At 30.5% G+C, this 17,533-nt stretch overlaps 2 protein-coding genes across 2 annotated transcripts; both read right to left on the bottom strand.

The window, feature by feature from the left end:
• Positions 1–4,105: 4,105 nt before the first annotated feature.
• Positions 4,106–5,047, bottom strand: LOC102584134 (VQ motif-containing protein 11). The gene has a single exon (XM_006341339.2). It carries the CDS (start codon positions 4,851–4,853, stop codon positions 4,353–4,355), a length of 501 nt encoding a protein of 166 aa, XP_006341401.1. The 5' UTR covers positions 4,854–5,047; the 3' UTR covers positions 4,106–4,352.
• A 4,255-nt stretch (positions 5,048–9,302) lies between these two features.
• Positions 9,303–12,336, bottom strand: LOC102583803 (glycerol kinase). The gene is made up of 4 exons (XM_006341338.2): positions 12,040–12,336; positions 11,717–11,938; positions 9,946–10,900; positions 9,303–9,748 (listed from the first exon to the last, which is right to left on the bottom strand). Exons 1-4 carry the CDS (start codon positions 12,171–12,173, stop codon positions 9,503–9,505), a joined length of 1,557 nt encoding a protein of 518 aa, XP_006341400.1. The 5' UTR covers positions 12,174–12,336; the 3' UTR covers positions 9,303–9,502.
• Positions 12,337–17,533: the final 5,197 nt, after the last annotated feature.

Below are 17,533 nucleotides of genomic sequence, written 5' to 3'. Positions count from 1 at the left end.
GAGAGGGGAACAAAAATATATGTATATATACAATTTTCTCTCGCTTTATACAAACACAAACGCATTTTATACATTTGTGTTTGTATAAAAGCGAGAGAGGCGAGCGAGACTGCCACCAAACGAGAGTGGCGAGCGAGATTCCACCAGAGAGAGTGGTGAAAATAACAATAGTTTGCTATAGGGTACAATTAAATCAAAGTATATTTATAGCATTTAATTTGAATTAATAGTTTGCTATTATATATAATTTTCCCTTCAAAATATTATATATCTTACCACTAATTAAGAGTTTTCTACATATTTTACACTTAAATACATGTATTCTTACTACTTGATACACAAAATAAGGAGAGAGGCGAGCGAGATTGAGGAGAGAGGCGAGCGATGTTCGTATGTATCTCAGATACATGCTAGATACATGTATCTGTATGTATCTTGAGTGTTTCGCATATATCTAAAATATCATATACATTGGAGAGTGATGAGCGGGATGAGAGAGAGGCGAGAGGGATTTGTTATGTATCCAGATACATGCGAATCCCCTTGGATACAATATATCTAGAATAAATTATACATAAATTTGACTTTATCTATCTAGACGTATCTGGAGGCACAGTAGAATTTATGCAAGTTCTCTAAATAAAAATAAGCTTTCCTTTTTCATGTGTCGTCTCAATTGACCCTTCACTTAAAATTCTTTTATATATTTTTTATCATTGATTTCCGTCAAATTTTGAAAATTTGTCTTAAAAAAAATTAAGCTTCAATACTTCTATTCATAATTTATTTATTTTTTCAAATAAAATACATATGCAAACGCAATTTTATATTTCCAAATATTACAATTTTAAAAAATTCAAATTTCGACTTTAAAATTTATGACCAAATGAGAACTTAATTTTGGAATTGATATATTGATCACAGGCACAATATTTGATTTTGAAACGTTAAGCATCGGAAAATGCTCTATTATATCCCATATTAGCATCAAACACATCAACTTTTTTATCGGAAAATGTATTTATTGATTTGGAGTTTAATTCTTATAAACACTGCCACTGGTTATCAGCATTTTCTTCTCCATTTTCATAACAAAAATATTCTAGATAGTATTGTAACTTAATTCTCTCCCCTTTTCCTGCTGTCTTTCTTGTTTTAATTTGAACTCCATCATCCTTTAAGTGCACACTAACCATCACGAAAAATCTACAGAATTTACTATAACCATATAGATTGTTATATGGAATGACATTATGTGTAGCGGAAAAAATTCTTGGCCTACGTATCCGTAAGTAAATATGTATTTTAAACAAAAAGCTTATGCAAGTTTATATTAGCAGATTTGGGTTTCAGACTCAAGTTCTTTTTTTTTTTTATGTCATTGAGTATTCTAAGTTAATAATCCTTACATATTCAATAAATTTATTAAGACAAATATAAGATAATTTGAACCAAAGTTACTAAGTCCGATCGACGGACCCCTTATATATATTTTAGTTCCATCGCATACATATATTCACGTACACGAAAGATCATATAGGTCAAGTTGCAGATTATTATGTAGACATGTACATGCCTTTCATTTTTATTTTATTTTTGTCGTGCTTATTTTATTAGTTCTGATTTATTTGTTTAAGTACCTGGTGCAATTATTTTATTTTTCTTATGCACATATATATATATATATATATATATATATATTGTATATCAAACAAACAAAAAACGTCTTCTTGAAAAATATATAGGCAAGGTTTACTCATTGATTATTTCTTAGCTACATAAATATTAGTACTACCTTGATTTTTAGATGAGTTAAGTTCACTTATCGAACAAATAATATTTTCATGAGTTAATTTTGTCATTCCCACCTATATCCCCATTATCACGGCGGCTACCACATAAGTTGTTCGGACTTTTCTAAAATACCATTGGGTGTGTATCAGATCCATCAAAAATAGTGTATTTTTGGAGGATCCGACATAGATGCAGCAACATTTTTTGGAGAGTCTAAACAGCTTAGGCTACAACCACTACTGTCACTCTGATGACAATTGGATGATCATTCATTTTGCCAATTTATGTTTGGTTCAGCTATACATGTAACTTGTAAGTAGCTAATTACTGTACAAGTTGACTTCATATAAATTTGAATTGGTGTTGCAGGGAATTAAATTTGGGGGACTCTATGATCTGTACTTGCTATTTCATTTTGAATTTGTAATGTACTACTAAAGAGCAGTAGTAATAAATTAAAAAACCTAGAGTCGAGTGAGTGTAAGCAAACACATTTTGCAATAAATTTTCAGAAGCTTTCAAAAGAGCAAAAACAGCTCATTCAATGCAAAACACGGATCCTAGCCGTTGCCCTGACCATATCAGACGTTGGGCTAATCCCCACTCAACGCCGAATCTACAGTGTTAGTTACTTATTCACGTAAATTTAATAAGTACTAACTTTTAATTGTACATATTCATATCCACATCACGTAAATTTAACGATGATGTTCGTATCAATTTATAACTATTTCATTGAATTAACTCTCATACATATGTTACTCTAGGGTGTGCATGGTCGGGTTGGTTCGGATTTTTCAAATATTAAACCAAACCATTTGTGTCGGATTTTTAAATCTATAAACCAAATCAAACCAATAAAACTCGAGTTTTTCAACCTCGGGTTTTTTTGGATTTTTTCGGGTTTTTTGGATTTTCGGGTTTTTCTGCTAAAATATTCATACAAACATATAATTTACTTGTACTTCAAATATTTCTTCAATCCTACTAAAATACAACTATCTAAGGTGTTTCTTAGAAATACAACACAAACAATGATATGATTAATGACACTAAAATATCCAAAAAATAATAATAATAATGAAATCGAGTAAAACAAATATTGCAAATTAACAAGTCATAATGAAAATGATCATAATTTAAAGGGATAAGGGTCTGAAAAATACCCCAACATTGGTCAGATTTGTTGTTGCGACACTAAACTTTCATGAGGACCTATTACCTCCGTAGACTATTTAATACCGTATTTTAAACATATATATTTGCCCACGTGGACATAAAAAATAATACAAAATTATAAATAGTAATGTGTCCATGTGGACACATATATACCTTTAAAATACACTATTAAATAGTTTATGGGGTAAAAAATATGGTATTAAATAGTCTAGGAAGGTAATAGGTCCTTATGAAAGTTTAGTATCGCAACAACAAATCCGACCAAAGTTAAGGTATTTTTCAGACCCTTATTCCTAATTTAAAAGTACTAAATCATGCTAAAATAAGTTTAATAAGTATCAGTTACATGACTAAATATTAAAGCAAATTAAAATTAGATTATGTACTTTTAATTGTCTAAACCAATGTAAAACCAAAGAACAAATATCCAATATTATTGTCATTCTTAGTATTAAATTGATTTTCTTTTTGCATTAGTATTAATTTGATTTTGATTTAAGTTTTATTATAATTAGCAACATCTATAGACTATAATCTTTATGGAATCATTCAAGATTTAAGTTACAAACTTGAAATAATATATTAAAAGATAAAAACTATGAAAAAGTAAAAGAAATATTTAAAAATTATATCAAAATAAACATTTTTATGTATAAAATAAAATTTTAAAATTATATATATAATGTCGGGTTGGTTTGGTCTCAGGTTGGTTTTTTTAGTTAAAACCAAACCAAGTCAAACCAACCACTAGTCGGATTTTTTTTCCCGATTTGACTCAATTTGTGGTTTGATTCGATTTTATACACCCCTATATGTTAGTATTTGTTACGCACACAATAATCAAATACGTAGGTTTGTGCCTAGCTACACAAAACTTAAATGTAGCAGTAATTAAAGTATCAATAGTTGATCATCTAACATAATTAACTAAGCTATCACTGGTGTTGGGAGACATTAGATAAGCTTATCCCAAACAAGCAATATAAAATAATTATCATTGCTTCAAACGTGCAACCAATAATGCAGAAAATAATACGTTAGCTTGAATACATAACAACCCAAATTAATCCAGTGCTTCAATTACTTAGATTAAGTAGATCATTCAAATTAAATGTGTTCAATAAATAATGCCTTCAGTTATTTAAAAGGAACTTCATTAAAATGAAAGTAGTTTGCGTATATTTCAACTAATTTTATGAAATACTCAGCAAACACACAAACACTAGATAACCTCTTCAAAACTTACATAGATCGGAAGAAATCACTTAGCGGATTCTGAAACGTTGAGACACAATATATCAAGTAGACATTAGAACAAGACCACCTTTTGATGATCAATTTCTTTCATATAATTAAATATGTAACAGTGCATTAATTAATTAACTAGATGATGATGAATTATTTGTTGCAGTAGGGGACTGAAGTGGAAACAAAGGCAATAGTTCAGGAGGTTCAGCGCCTCTAGGAGTACTTAGTGGACTTGGATGCAAATAAAATCCTTTTTCAGCAATGGCTTTTTCTTCTTCCACCTCCATCGGCGATCTCGGACTGCCACGTGTCAGCATTTCCAGTGGTGAAATTGGCGAAGTCAAAAAGCTTCTCTTCCTAGCTGATGAAGAAGGAGAAGGAGAAGGTGAGCCGACACCGAAGCCGCCTCCATTGTTGAGCATGATCTCGAGCTTTCTCGCACTCTGCCTTCGCTCGTGCAGCTTGAAAGCCGGTCGTCGAGGCCCAGCTGGTCCAGGCCCAGTAACAGGGAGCTTCACGGAAGACGAATCTTGAGTTGCGCCAGTGAGTCGTTGAACAACGGCTCGGAAATTGGACGGGTCGGCTTGAACGAAAGTGGTATTGGGCGTTGATGAATTCGGGTCAGAAGCCATGATCTAAGAAGAAGAAGAAGAAGGAGAAACGGAAGAAATTAAAGGGCATATAAAAATAAGATGTTTTTTTTTTTTGCGTATGAAAAATTGTTGTGCTTTTATTTTGTGTGTTTGCTGGTTTGGAGCATCTTATCGAGGATTGTAAAATTGTCAGATACTCCAACGAGTAGACTTTGAGGCATATAGGGACAGCAAACAGCACAAATATATACAGATACTCTTTCCGTTTCAATTTAATTACCAACATATCTTTTAATTTTATAAAAAATACAAAACGGAAAAAGAATATATTTCTTACTGGTGTTACGTTTTTGATAAATTTCTTATCTCATATCTTCCATGTGGGATCCACAACGTTTAACTTAAACCAAAAAGAAATATGGTTGAATTAAGTCAATGAGGGAATGATTGTTGTCGATAATTAAATTGTGAAGAGGGTAATAATTTTTAAGGGGGGTACATTATGGACTATGGAGAATAGTGGTTACTGGTTACGTAGTTAAAAAGTTTGAAATTTGAAGGGGGAATAGTGGGTGGCAGTGTAGGAAAAATTAGAAAACAGAGAGAAGGCAATAAATGGGAAAGAGCTGGCAGATATATATTATTATTGCCAGCATTTTGTAACGGGAAACGAGGAACTTCCCCTCCGTTTTTCTTTCTTTCAAAAAATAAATAAAATAAAATATCATAATGCTTGTTTTTTTTTTTTTTAAATAAATAAAAATTCTTACCTGGTATTTAATATTCGCTTTGAGGGTACTTTTATTTTATTTTCAGGACTTTCAGTTTAGATATCTAATCAAAGATGAATATAAACACTTACCACAATTTTTAACAATGAATCAAAATCATTTTTACTAAGACAGTTCATCAATGAAATAAATAAAGGAAAATGGGTCTGAAATAAAAGTCTGGAATGCACCTTTGCCCTTAGATTACGTGAACTTGGGACATAAAAGCGTCTGTACAGTGGCAGAAACGAAATAACACACCACCCCGTGTCCTGCAGTTCCCTTGCTTTTTCGCTTAATATATTGAGCGGTATGATTTGTTTTGATTGAATATTTAAATAAATGATAAAGTATTATTTAAGTCGTAAAATTTTATACATGTCCGAATTAGTTAAGGCGGATGTTATGACAGTAGAAAAGTAAGAGTATGAGTACAAGTTAGATACGAAGTTTGTTAAATTTACTATAACTAATTATGGCGTAGTTTCTTTGCTTTACTACACTTGTCTTTCTAATTTGGTTGCTTTGCGGGATTGCCTTTCTTTATAGTTTGTTTTATTGTAATGAAATTACTCTTTCTTCACGGGTGCCACCTTCAATTTTCTTCCTACAAAAAAGATATCCACTCTCTCTTCTTTTTTCTATTGAAAGAAGACGTATCATTAGTATAGACATACATCATATGACATAATTCAATCGTATGTACAGTGGCTAAATGGTCCATTAACAAAACATAGCTTTCCAAATGACTGATCATAATGTGTGAAATTATTGTAAAACAAATTTGAGCTCGCCCAAACAAGATTATTTGAACTATAATTAGGTCGATTCTCTTTTATATGTGAATTAGATGCAAGACCTATAATTGAGCCCTTTTTAGGGTATGACTATTACAATTTTTAAATAATAAGAGTACTAGCTAATTGTTAGGATATATTTTGTGTTGTTATTTTATCATCGAACATTTTCCATCAATATAAATAGAGTACAATTCAATTGTATATAAACTTCATTTTTTCACACTATTATCACAAAATTTTGTATCTAGCTCGGATGTTATATGTGTAGTAATATTATTTGAAATTGCTAATTATATGCAGAGTTGGATCGAGGATTTGAAGTTTGTGAATCTTTATAACGAATTTAAATTACTAGGATTATATGGAGGATTTGAAATTTGTGGAAAATAAAGAATGGAATAATATCAGCTCGATATGTGCATATATATTTTATATATATGGATCCCAGGCCTCGCGTTTTTGAAAAATGGCTACAGATGTTTGATTGACAGAAGAAAAAAGAGAGTACTTTGGCTGGAATCTGAATGGCTAATGCCAAAGAAATATATATAGGCTCATCCATTTTTAGAATAATCGAAATGACAAATCATGAATGCACTTTACTCATTGTGCCTCAAATGTCAAAAAGGAGTTTTCAAATATCAATCACGTCACTGCAAGGCCATGAGAAAAAAAAAAGACGCAAATTTAAAATTTGTATTTTATAGGTTAATATAGCGATATCGAATTAAAATACGATAATAATTAAATTCCAATATAAAATAAACACTCAATATACCAAGTATATGAGCAATAGCGGTTGAAATGATATAATCGATTTCAATTAGTTTGAAACTAAAACGTCGACATTCAGATTTAAAATAAATGAACTTTTAAGTTCATCCAAATAAAATAAGTATATCATCTAAACTTGTCCGAAAAAAGTTTATGGGCCGGCAACTTTATCAAATGTTGAAAATCAGAGAATTGATCATGAGAAATATTTAAATTATAATGATGAGAATCATGTGTGGACGACAAAATCATAGCATATTAGTTAACCCCTTTTTTAATAACGCGATTAATGGTTAAATTAAACACATTGGTTAATTAATTAGTACTAAATAAACTATCGGATCAGCCGTGTTTCCTGTTCTCCACTATGGATAACTTTTTTGTTATACTTGCTGTTCAACAATAGTTGTTCACGTATTAAAAATAGTTGTCTAATAATATTTGTTCAGTTTAAAAAATTAAGAGATAATTTACTTTTTATGTCTATTTTACCTTTGCTATTACATAACCATTTATCATCTAATACATTTCTCAAATCATTAAATTTAATAAAGTTAAAGAATAAAATAATATATTAACCCTACTTTATTTTTCATGTGTCAGTCAAAATGAACAACTATTATTGAATAAAAGAGAGAGGGTGTATTAAACAATTATTGTTTGGTGGACTTGAGAAGGAAGCTACATTGACTTTTAAGAATAAAGCGGTCACAATTAATTATTGTTTTGTAGTAACATTATAATTTATTATTTATTTTTATTACTAATTATATTTTTTAGAATATTATATTGTATTATATTTAAAGAATAATATAATAAAATCATATTTTTTTTATTACTATTTATAAAAAATGTGTGAAATAAATACTGAACAAGTAAAAATGGACGAGAAACAACTTATTATCCTAGTGTTGGCCACCGTCTTCTATATATTCTTTCTATATAGTACCAGCACCGTCTATTTATTACTCTATGATAAAATAGAAAAAATTGCTAAGATTTTTCATTTCAGGCTGTATTATATTCGTTTTCCATGTAAAAGGAAATTGCCATCATTACGATTTACGACTTGTCTCATCTTAAATTCTAGTCTATAGAAATTATCTTTATCCAATTATCTATAGTATATGTTGGTCTTTTTGATTATGAGAAACAAAAATTTATTGTAATGAATATAGAGAGTCTAGCTTAACTTCATAAAAGCTGGTTTGATGAAGAACACTCTAATAATCTTGATTTTTTTAAGGATTGATATGTGGGAGCTACTTCAGATTATATAATATGAGTCTATCTTACATCAATATCATGTTCAAATAGAAAATGTTAGGTATTGCATAATTCAAAATTATATAAAAAGACAATAATTCATTTATGTTGCGCAACATTGCGCACTCCAACAATAAATAAAGGACTTTAAACCTTAGACTAGTGTTGTCTTGAAATACATGTTTTTTTGAGACGTTTCATATGAATCAACTAATTTTGATTTGTTAAAATCAGCTACCTATTCAATTTTATCTGTAATTATTACTTTATGGAAAAACATTGTAAAAAACATTTCTCTAAAGTTGATTTCCAACTTATTCGTAATTTAATTTACAAGGATTTAATAATAGTAAATCTAAATCATATCACCAAGAAATCACATTTTAGTACCTTACCCACTATTTTGGTTTAGGCAGACGTACTTACTGGGCTACGGCCCAGCCTTATCTCTAGCAAAAGCCCACTCAAAAAGCCGTAAAGGTCAGTGAATGGGCCATTGGGTCAAGGATTATGTCCAATATTTCGAGTTGTAATAACATTAACGCGTATAGCCACTTGTCAATCGTAAAATTGAAAAATAGTCATACAAATCGAAACTCTAAGATAATGACTATGTCTGCAATAATATAGAATTTAGCCCATTTGATCCGTTCAAATCCAATCCAACTTGCCATTTTGACACAGTTACTTTCAGTCATTGTAACTAAGCAAAATCTATTAAAAAATTAACTCAACACAGGTAAATTCAAAACAACTTAAATAAGTACTAATAGCATTCATGGAAACGGCTCATAACAAGATTTCAAACCAAGGAGCCTCAAGACAGGCATATATCAACATACGTTTTTCTTCATAAGAAAAAAGATGAAGCTAATAGATGTTAAGTGAAACATAAGTTCTCTTTATTTTTCTATAAACTTAAAATACCATATGTGGCTACCAGTTAAGTACATTAGAAAGAAAACTTCATGTATGTAAAGTGATTTATTAAAATCAAGCATAACTGGTATTAAACAGAAAGAAAAGAACCTAAAACATCAATGATATGAAGGCAGTTCAAGTGTTCGATCGGAGTGAATTATAGAGATAGATCAGCCAAGTCAAATGATCTTGAAACAGCTCGGCACCAAGAATCCGCCTTCTTTTTCCTCAATTCTTCTTCTAACACAGGTTTGAATATAGTTGCTTGCTTCAGCTTTTCTCCAGAAGCAAATATCTCATCCTCTGTGTAGACTCCAACAGCTAATCCAGCAGCATAGGCTGCCCCAAGAGCTGTTGTTTCTATATCAGCTGGTCTTACAACTGAACTACCCAACAAGTCAGCCTACATTATGTAAAATGTAAAATTAGGAGCTCCAGTTAACTGAATCTAAACACTTTAAACAGTCCAAAACTTAAAGCCACTGCAAACATATCTAAATGTTTATCACGAGTTGGACATTGAGAGAAGTTCAAAATCACGTGGGGGAGGGGGGCTGCAGAAGAAGAATAACGCATGAAAACTGAAAAAGTAAATCAAACCTGAATTTGCATCAAAAGGTTGTTGACCGTAGCACCACCATCCACACGGAGTAAGAATTCTGTTTTGTCACTCTTAGCTTCAGCATCCTTGTGCATCGAATCAAGCACGTCTTTTACCTGGAAACACATGCTTTCAAGTACTGCCCGAGCAATGTGAGACTTGTTGGTGAATCTAGTTATACCAATACAAATCCCGCGAGCATCATCACGCCACCACGGAGCAAACAATCCATTAAATGCTGGAACGAAATAAACTCCTCCTGTTGAGGAAACTTTTGATGCCAACTCCTCAATTTCGCTGGCAGAGCTGATAATGCCAAGACTATCTCTTAGCCACTGAACCGCAGCACCAGCAATGGCAATGGAGCCTTCTAAAGCATAATTGACAGGGGCTTTTGGTCCCAACTTATAGGCTACTGTGCTTAGCAGCCCATGGTTTGACTTAATTACCTCTTCACCTGTGTTCAGAAGTATGAAAGCTCCTGTTCCATACGTGCTTTTAGCCTCGCCTTTTCGGCAAGATTGACCCACCATTGCTGCATGCTGATCACCAAGACATCCCGAGATAGGGATTCCTGTGATTGGCCATCCTTTAGCAATGTTTCCAATAATCTCAGAATTGCTAATAATTTTTGGCAGCATCTTTGCAGAAATTCCTAAGGTGTCTAGTGTGGACTTATCCCATTCAAGGGTCTTAAGATTCATCAGCATAGTTCTTGAAGCATTGGAGATATCAGTGACATGTAAACCATTCTCCACACCTCCTGTTAGGTTCCAAATTAACCAGGTGTCGATAGTTCCAAAGATGGCATCTCCTTTTTTAACAGCTTCATTTAACCCCTCCACATTATCCAACAGCCACAGAAGCTTCAATGCACTGAAATAAGTGCTTATAGGCAGACCACAACTCTCAACAAAATGAGTACGTCCCCCTGGCAATTCTTTCTCCAATTTTCTGATACCAAACAAATTATTCATAAAAAAAAGTCAATATGCGTTGGATTAAGAAACACAATCAGTTCAACCCTTAAGAATTGGAAATAAAACTCCAGAAGAGTGATCAGTGAGAACGCAAACAACTGTGGAGATCCATTTTTCTGATACCAGACAAATTATTGATACAAAAAGTCAACATGCTATGGATAGTTGGATTTAACAGTAACAAACACAATAAGTTCAAACCTTGGAAGGAAAACTCCAAAAGAATGATCAATGAGAAAGCAAACAACCATGGAGACCCCATTTCCCAACTAACATACAAAAAATGGCACCTCAGCCTTAAATTATCACGCCATATTCAACCCCAAGACAACAGTAAACAAGAGTCCATTTAGAATTTTTCCATTTAGAATTTTGCCAGTACACCCCCTAATTCAGAAGAAATACACTCCTTCAAAAAAAAAAAAGTATATATGTGAATGTGTACACAAGAAACAACTACACTATAACAACGTCACTTGTCCAGATATTTTTTGGCTGCTATAGTGAAATATTATTATAGAGAATATACAGAAGGAGTATAACATAACATGAAATATCATCAATTCCAAAAAAAAAAAAAAACTGGCCCTACTGTACTACAATTACTCCCAAACTAGTTAGGTTGGCTTTATGAAATTTCTACCTAATCTGCTCCATTTAGTAATTTTTCATCAATACTATTCAACAGTCATCCATATATATACATTTAGAGGAAAAACAAACTGATATTAACTAGATTTGGTTAAAAATCAAGAAACAGAAAAAGTGGGGAATTGATAAAAAAAAAGACCTGCAAATAGAACTGGTACGAGCATCCATCCAAACAATGGCGTTATAAAGAGGAAGGCCAGTGGATTTGCTCCATACAACAGTAGTCTCTCTCTGATTTGTAATACCAATGGCTTTCAATCCACTATCCACGTTATGTCCATTAGCAGTAGCCTTATCAAGAGCCCTTGCCATACAGATCCTCACACTCTCAACAATTTCCATTGGGTCATGTTCCACCCATCTACATATATGCATGAAAATCAAGAAACCCAATTTTCAAAATCGAAAAAAGATTGAATCTTTAATGAAAAGAAAATCGAAAGATGAGTGATTAGTGATTACCCTGCTTGTGGATAAAACTGAGTGAACTCAACCTGGTGAGATCCAACAGCACGAGCCAAACGATCGTAGATTATGAATCGAGTACTAGTGGTTCCTTGATCAATGGAACCAATAAACACCTCTGAATCAGACATTCTTGTTTTCTTCTTCTTCTTTGTCGAATGAATAAGAGAAATTTAAGAAGAACAGAGCGTTGTGTGGGTATAAAAATGAAATCTTGGAAAAGTCAGAAGAGGATAGAAGTGGGAGAGCCGGTTTTTGTGGAATAATAGTAGTAAGCAAATATTTTCTTGAAAATGTTGAAATGTTACACTTTATCCTATAAGAAATTTTCGTTCCAATAATTCTTATTCTTTTCGGACTCCTAATTATTTGCTCCTGCCAAAATAATAATTGGCATACTAAGTTTATCATTTTACTTCAATTAATTGATAAAATTTTAAAATTAATTTATTAATTAAAAAAGAGGTTTCATTTTATTTTTAAAAAAACATCAACTCTCTAATATTATCTATTTTTTAAAAAAAACTGAACAAGTAAAAAGAAACAACGAGTAATTTATTATGCTTAAATATTAACGCTAACGTTAAGAACTAAGGAGAATTTTCGACTTTGATAATGACATGATGGGCGGTTATTTTTTTCCAAGAAAATTTATTTCTAATTTAGTACCCACTTTGTCTAGCTTACCTTTTTTAGCCCATCTATGAAAAAATGATTTTTGTATTGAAATGAGATTTGTGTATATCTCAAATTTTTTTCCTTTTAGATATTGTTTAGTCGAAGATAAGTTAGGTTGGAATTAGTTATGTCAATATTATTTCTAATATGTTGTATTAAGAATAATATAAATTGCATAATATATAAAAAAATTCTTTTGTAAGTAAAAAGTGATGTATGAAAAGAATTTGTGATGATATTCATTTTAACTAATTATTCCATGATTATTAATGACTTATTCTTATATTAATTATTCATTTTAGAATAAATTATTCCAATTTTGTAACCAAACAAGTGACTAACTATAATTATCTCCTTATCCATTATACCAAACATGTTAGAGGTCACTTATAAGATTACATAAAGTATATTTACTTGGTGGACATACTTATCCAATTGTTTTAAGAGGATAGTTTGATAACAAGTTTTATATTTATATGAATTCAATAAATATTGTACTTATATATTTATGGAATAAATTAATATGTAATTCAATTAAATTTCTAATTGCAACAAATAGACTAAAATTGGGGAGTAATTGGTCATCAATGCTGGCAGCCGGCCAACCTTAACGGCCAGTTATTGTTTCCTATCTACTCTTTAATTCTTCATTTTTTTGAGTTTGCTAACGTAACGTGAGTTTGACTTTGCACAGCTTTCCTATGACTTTCATTAACGTTGTTTTCAACCTTTTGCAGAATGTCCACATGACAATTGCATGCAACTTGGGCAGACTAAAAAGGAATTTTTTGCAATTTTTTCTTTTGGCATAATACATAAACATTATCTTTAGCTTGACTTTAACGAAAAATTATCCCCTCCAACTTTGAGTGTGCATAAATAGACACTTAAACTTGTATAAAATTAAACAAGTAGACACACATGTCCTACATGGCATAATACAAGTAGGACGCCACATAGGACACAAAATTGTCATGTAGGATGAATATGTCTATTTGTTCAATTTTATATAAGTTTTAGTGTCTACTTGTGCACACCCAAAGTTAAAGGTCATAGTTGTCAGCTAACGTCAAGTTAAGGGTCATATGTTTATGTACTATGTCTTTTCTTTTTATTGTTCAAAATTTAAGAGAGTTGTTCGAATTTATTTTTCCATATTTGTATTATCTATAAAGTTGTATTTATAATTTCACAAAACGTAATAGTGGAAAATATGATTTAAGTTATGTTATTATTATTCTTAATAGATGTGTATTGCCTTACAAATTTAGTTAATATAAAATAGAGGGAATGATAAACAATTTTTTCATAATTAAAAATTTGAATTTGTGTATCATAATATTTTATAAATTATGCCTAGACATGATTCCAGTTTTTAAAGAATTTATTTTCAAAGGTCATAGTTCAATTATTAAAAGTAGAAGAAGATAACGTGTAATTTTATGATTATGGGCTGCCTTCCTTTCTTCTTTTTTCTTCTCCAGTATATCATTTGGGGATATTTGAAATTGTACCATAAAATTTTTACTTTAGGGAATAAAATATTTCCTAATAAAGGCAATCTTGTTGATTGCATTTCATGTTGCAACAGTCAATAGGCAGAAATTAAACTTCATTGAATAATAAGAAAATAGAATTTAAAAAGTATTATTTGCTAGAAAGACAATGTGGTACAAATTATTTCATATTGTTGAAAGAGTACTCCGATGAAATGGGAAATCCTCAGGGATCGTTTGGCATAAGTGATAAAAATAAGTAGTTCTAGGATAAAAAAATAGTTCATAGATAAACTTTTGGTGTCTTGTTTAGTTGTCAAGTTTGGGATAACTTATCCCACCGTTTATATCATAGTTAATCCTATAATAACTTGTTCCCAAATAAACGACTCCTTACATTGCTGATTAATCACCTTTATTATTATAACATCGAAAAATTTCCGCGTGATCATTACTTTATGACTCACAAATTTCATATTGTTTTAACAAATATAAAATGTGTAATATTACATGTGAAGTTTTACACCATGCAACAGCTTAACAAAGTTCATATAACAAAAAATAATTTTAGCTTTAATTCCTTGCAAACTATACATTGATTATATCCTTGTTATACAATAATATGATGGCTACAAAATGATTACGATGAGGCCATAATGATTTCTTTATTGAATTGGCTAAAAATGTTAAGATTCCTATTGTAAAATCCAAACTCATCCATAAATTGGAATGGCATAACCTGTAGAGTAATGTATTATTGGGCCAATGGTGTCAAATTTGAGGAGATAAGGGAATCTTCTTTAAATATTCAGTAGTAGCCCAAACCAACCAATGGGATTTTTTGGGCTGGGTTAGATGGGGTTCGCAGCAAGCCACCAGTGCCAGCTGAGTTTAAATAAGAACAAATTCTCATCTTTTTTGTTACTCGAATTCACAATTTAAGAGTTAGAGGTGAAATAAGTCAAATATTTCAAAAATATATAAGAAAAGTAGATAGTAATTGTGGATTTTCCTTGTCATAAAAAAAATAAATTACAAGAAAAATTTTGGAAAAAATATTTTAAAGAATTAAAAATATAGTAAGAATAAAATGTGAAGTAGCTTGGTCATGAAAAAAAATCTTATAACTTATAAGCTAAAAGTCATAAATTCTGCCGTAACTAAACATCAGTTAGACTAGCGCTCCTTATAAAATGAGTTACGGAACTCGTAGGGGGTGTAGTGTTTGAGAAACGGGGTGAGTAGCACACAATCTTGGAGAAAGACAGATTTGTCGTAAGTGCAAAAATTGTATGATTGCCATTAAAAATTGCCAAATGCAACAAAATACTTGGAAGTTGACTGATATCATGACAAAGGTCTTTCAGAATAATCATATTTTTGATTGGTGGGGTAGCAATTAACATGTATCATTTTCACTGCCCTTGACAAAATGCCATGAACTAATGGCACTTGGCATCCTTAAATGGTCTAAAAGGCTAATAAAATGGCATATCCGTTTTCTCATGATAGAGAGGCACGGCACGCTATTCAATACAAACCGACGTCATATGCCAACTTTAACCGTTCCACAAACGGCTCAAGGCTGAACCATTATTTTCAGGGCGATTCGAAATATAAATAAATAAAACTTGAATATATTATTAAATTTTGAGAAAAGTCTCATATATATTATTCGTTGACTCATTTATATCATTAATAAACAATAATATGTATGAGCCTTTTCTCAAACGAAAAAGATTATAAGCTAAACTTTCAATAAATGGTATGGATAATATTTTTTCTTTCTCAAAATTCAATGACATATTTGAATTTTCTCCTTAAAAGGAATGTATATATATATATTTATGAAAACGATAGTGGAATTTAATATTTACTATGTATAAATAATTGAATTATTCACCTTTTCAATTGAATGGAATGTGATTTTTTTTAAGAAATAAAGAAGATTTTAAAATAAGAAAACATTAGATACTTTTCTTATTTTCATCTTAAATTTGTCAAATTGGAGAATTAGTTAAGTGTAAAACTGATATTTTACAAAAAATAAATAAATGGGGAAGTTAAAAAACATATATTAAAACAAATGAAATATTGATTGAGCAGCGATAGATTTTCTTTAAAGTGCAAAATTCAACCACAGTTAACAAATGCGACGACACACTTGGGAAGTTAGGATCACTACAAAGGCCTTTCACAATCATTTGTTTGGTAAAGATTATCATTTGTCACTGCAATTTGTTGTATTGGTCATTATTTATTATTCATAATATAATTAGGAAATTTATCCACGCTTCGCGTGAAATAAAAAAAAATTGCACTATCCGTTAGGTCATAAGAAATTATAAATTAAACTTTTTTCTGAAATTTTTTTTACTTTATTTGAATATTAATTTGATCATGAAAATTTGAATTGAACTTTATTTATATTTTGTTTTAAGCAAATATTAAAAAAGAATTATGTATAAAATTAGCTTTTTGACAGACCTTTGACTATATATTTGTTCACCCAAGTTATTTATATTTAGTCTTTGTTACTCAAGAAATAATTAAATGAAAACATGATATAAAAAATTTCTCAAAAGCACACACTTTATTATATCACTCAAAAAAGAATATAAACTAAACAAATTTTCATCAATTTTCTACTCATACTCACCACTCTAATATTTTGGATTCATGAATTGAAGATGTTTCATGAAATATTGCTATTCATTTGAATATAGGTGTAAATATAGCGATGTTCAAATTCTTTGATTAAGTTATGAAATTTTTAAAATTTTCAAAACTCATAATACACAAAGTAATACTAACAGAAATAATATGTTCAATCTATTTGAGAATTTTTAGAAAAGAGAATGAAAAAAATATTATGCTTCATTAACTTGGTATATAAGCTAATAATTCAAATTAGTATAGAAATTGTATGACGTATTAATAAAATAAATTAATTAAATCATCATATTGATAATATGTTCAATCTATTTGAGAATTTTTAGAAAAGATAACGAAAAAACATATATGCTTCATTAACTTGGTATATAAGCTATTAATCCAAATTAGTAGAGAAATTGTATGGCGTATTAATAAAATAAATTGAATTGAATTATCATCTATATTACTCTATATTACCTTAAAAGCATGAACTCCTAACTTGAATGTTAAATTACTATAATATCTCTAACTTGTGACTTTTTCGATGAGTTGTGACTTTTTCGATAAGTTGTGACTTTTTTCGAAGGGTCGTGATTTTTCGATGATTTATGACTTTTCCAAAGAGTTGTGACTTTTCCAAAGTGTTGTGACTTCTCGGAAAG

The sequence above is a fragment of the Solanum tuberosum genome, unplaced genomic scaffold (genome assembly GCF_000226075.1).
Source record: "Solanum tuberosum cultivar DM 1-3 516 R44 unplaced genomic scaffold, SolTub_3.0 scf00026, whole genome shotgun sequence".
In the NCBI taxonomy this organism is placed as follows: domain Eukaryota; kingdom Viridiplantae; phylum Streptophyta; class Magnoliopsida; order Solanales; family Solanaceae; genus Solanum; species Solanum tuberosum.
This window is presented reverse-complemented; position numbering and strand designations above follow the sequence as displayed.